Raw genomic sequence first — 3797 nt, 5'->3', positions numbered from 1 at the left:
AGAGAGAGAGAGAGAGAGAGAGAGAGAGAGAGAGAGAGAGATATGGCCGGCCGGTCGGTGTATGGGGTTCTCCTGGGTTGCACAAAGCTTGGCCATATAGGAAAGTGCTTGACTTGAAACCTTTCAGGCGTGTCCACCACACAACCTCTTTTGCCACGGCCACTAAACACAAAAAAAAAGATGGACTTTACTTCTCTGCCAAAAGGAAGCGGGAGCGTCTATCTTCACAATGCCCTCGGGGGATGGTTAGATTCGTCTTACACGAGACAACAGCTGTTCCACACATGCCCACAACCCTCTAATGCACGGACACTGAACGATTACATCCAGCAAGGCGGTTTCGTCCTCCCGCATCAATCATTAATCAATCATTTTTCCACCAGGGTGACGGATGAAGGAGACAATCGATAAAAGAAAAAGGAGTAGTAGTAGTAGTAGTAGTAGTAGTAGTAGTAGTAGTGAATTATTCAGTTAATTATTATCTTCTGTTATTCGAGGTAGCAAGATGGCAGAAACGTTAGCACGCAGGAACAAAACACTTAGTAGCATGTCGTACGTCTTTACGTGCTCTGAGTTCAAATTCCGCCGAGGTTGAGTTTGCTTTTCGGGGTCGGTAAATTAAGTACCAGTGAAACATTGGGGTGGATGTAGTCGACTATTCCCCTCCCCCAAGATTTCAGACCTTTTGTCTAAAGTAGAAAGGATTATCTAGTGTTATTTAAATGAAACTATTTTCCAAGTTTACTCAAAATTTTCTTTTCTACCTTTCCAGGTATCTTCGAACCAAACTTTGCTGCAAAATGTCGCCGTGAGTGACAGTCAAGATTTAGACAAAGTGAAATTTGAATTCCCATTAAATAATCCCAGTAACCTTGATGCACATATATTCATATGTTTGAAGGAAAATAGCCAGTCTTCATCGCAGCCGTGTCTCTGGCAAGAACTGAGGAAAGTGGAAGTGACTTACAAAACGTCGTCTCTGACAGTTGTTGTGGAAAACGACGAAAATATTGATTGCTCCAACAATTGCCTCGTGAAGTGGGTATTAAAGCCAAGTAAGTATCTTATTTCTTTATTGCTCACAAGGGGATAAACATAGAGGGTACAAGCAAGGGCAGACAGAGGGATTAAGTCGATTACGTCGACTCCAGTGCGTAACTGGTACTTAATTTATCGACCCCGAAAGGATGAAAGGCAAAGTCGACCTCGGCGGAATTTGAACTCAGAACGTAACGGCAGATGAAATACCGCTAAGCATTTCGCCCGGCACGCTAATGGTTCTGCCAGCTCACCACCTTGTAAGTATCTGTCGGGGTTCGGAATTAACCAAAATGAAAATTATAAAAATGACATTCATAATAGGCACAGGAGTGACTGTGTGGTAAGTAGCTTGCTTACCAGCCACATAGTTCCGAGTTCAGACCCCATTGCGTGGCACCTTGGGAAAGTGTCTTCTACTATAGCCTCGGGTCGACCAAAGCTTTGTGAGTGGATTTGGCAGACGGAAACTGAAAGAAACCCATCATGTATGTGTGCGTGTGTGTGTGTGTGTGTGTGTGTGTGTGTCTGTCTGTCTGTCTGTCTGTCTGTCTGTCTGTCTGTCTGTCTGTGTTTGTCCCCCCACCATCGCTTGACAGCCAATGTTGATGTGTTTACGTTCCCGTCATTTAGCGGTTCCGCAAAAGTGACCGATAGAATAAGTACTCGGCCTACAAAGAATAAGTCCTGGGGTTGATTTGTTCGACAAAAAGTGGTGCTCCAGCATGGCCGCAGTCAAATGACTGAAACAAGTAAAAGAGTAAACGAGTAATACAACTAAGATTCCCTTATCCGACACTCCTGTAACCGAAAGTGTTGCAGATTTATAAAATGGGACAGTTTGAGGGCGGGACACTAGGGACGCGAGTCCTAACACAAATATCCATTGACTTTTCATAATATAGCTTTTACATATATATATATATATATATATATATGTATGTATGTATGTATGTATGTATGTATATGTATATGTATATGTATACAGGTATTAGGTATATTTCGGATAAAGGATTTTCAACTGTACTGAATTAAGTTAGATAAGTTTACATGTATCTTTATTTATTTATTTATTCATTTACTTATTGATTTATTTATTTTGGTTTTCGTTTTATTTTACAATTACAGGAAACGGTAATGCGGTGGAATACGCTGGTTGCGATCGAGTTAGTTCTTTCGAATTCACGGCCACATTCAGTGGTCATAGCACAATATCAACAAGCTCTGCTACTACTACACCAGACTTGACAACGATGATCACCACAAGAGCAACTACCATCCCATCACCAGACGACTGTTATCCCGTGGGAGTATATAAAACAGTCCCTGGGATGAAACAATGGTGTATCACCCACTGCGGCGTCGGATTTTGTCCGCCCACACACTGCAAGTGTGGGGGAAATGGTAACGCCAATACTTTGACTTGCAAAGTGACAAAGGTTTACGAAAAAGTTCCAGGAATGAAACAGTGGTGTCTGACAACCTGCCGTGCCGGACATTGCCCATCGACGCACTGCATATGTAGCAGAGGTCCAACTCTTGGATAACGTGCAACGTGATAAACTCTTACAGAACTGTTCTTAAAATGATTGAATTGTTACTGAACCATCAATTCATTTTAAAATATCTGTATTATATATTTTTCTTTCAGAAACTACATATATGCATATACATTTCTATATTATTGACAGTGTGATACGAAAAAAAAAAACATAATTACTATATATTTTTTCTAATCATGAGTTAATGTAAATTATTGAATCTTTAATTATTTTGTAAACATTCCATTTACACAAAGAACATTCGATTCCCTTGATTGATGCCGTCCATCTTCCTTTTGTTTTACTTCTGAAATTATTTTAATAGTATTATATAAAAAAAATATTGTTATTGGTTAAAATGCCTAAATGTCTGAAATGAGATGTTGTTTGGGCTATAAGACCTGATTATAGTTTTATCGAGTGAAGGCACCTGACCTAGTGGTTTGTGGGGTGGGGGTGATTAAGGATCGTAAGCTCGTGGGTTCGATTCCTGAACAATCGGACAGCGCGTTTAGAAAGGCACTGCATTTCGCGTTGCTCCAGTCTGCTCGACTGTAAATGAATACGAACCACGTGCTGGTGCAACTCTCTCCTACCCCAGCTACATTCTAGATGTGCCGCTGAACCAAACGTATAGGAACCAGGAAGCATGCGACTACACAAGCTTTGAAAAAAAGAATAATTAGCAAAAGCGTCTACGTGTACCACGCTTTTACTAATTGCTTCACGGGCCTATATAGTCGCTCCTGATTGGCGGATAGTTTTACTATTCTTTTTGATGTTGATTGTTAATCAGGGCGTGGCTATTAAGCCCATCCTTAAAGAGCAAATACTTTCTAATATTAAAAGCACTACATTTCGATCGGTTTCATTTTCAGTCATCTTCAGGTATCTTGTTCCTGTATGTTTGCGCCCATAGAAGCAGGGTTCGAACTACGGATTTTTACTTCTAAAATAGGAGCTAACGGCATTATCCACTTATCCACTTCTGTAGAATATACATACAGGAGCGGCTGTGTGTTAGGTAGGTTACTTACCAACCACCTAGTTCCGGGATCAGTCCCACTGCGTGGCACTTTGGGCAAGTGTCTTCTACTATAGCCTCAGGCCAACCAAAGCCTTGAGTGGATTTGGTAGACGGAAACTGAAAGAAGCCCATCATATATATATATATATATATATGTATGTATGTATGTGTGTGTGTGTGTGTGTGTGTGT

The 3797-nt window shown here is 40.9% G+C and overlaps 1 protein-coding gene across 1 annotated transcript in view; it reads left to right on the top strand.

The window, feature by feature from the left end:
• The window catches only part of LOC106872312 (uncharacterized), a 9696-nt gene extending 5905 nt beyond the window's left edge, over positions 1-3791 (top strand). The window contains exons 2-3 of the mRNA XM_014919253.2: positions 773-1055; positions 2167-3791. Of these exons, the coding sequence (XP_014774739.1) occupies positions 773-1055; positions 2167-2585 (702 nt within the window). The 3' untranslated portion in view covers positions 2586-3791. The remainder of the gene's footprint in view (positions 1-772; positions 1056-2166) is intronic.
• Positions 3792-3797: the final 6 nt, after the last annotated feature.

Source organism: Octopus bimaculoides, chromosome 14 (assembly GCF_001194135.2).
Source record: "Octopus bimaculoides isolate UCB-OBI-ISO-001 chromosome 14, ASM119413v2, whole genome shotgun sequence".
NCBI classification, from domain to species: Eukaryota; Metazoa; Mollusca; class Cephalopoda; order Octopoda; family Octopodidae; genus Octopus; species Octopus bimaculoides.
This window is presented reverse-complemented; position numbering and strand designations above follow the sequence as displayed.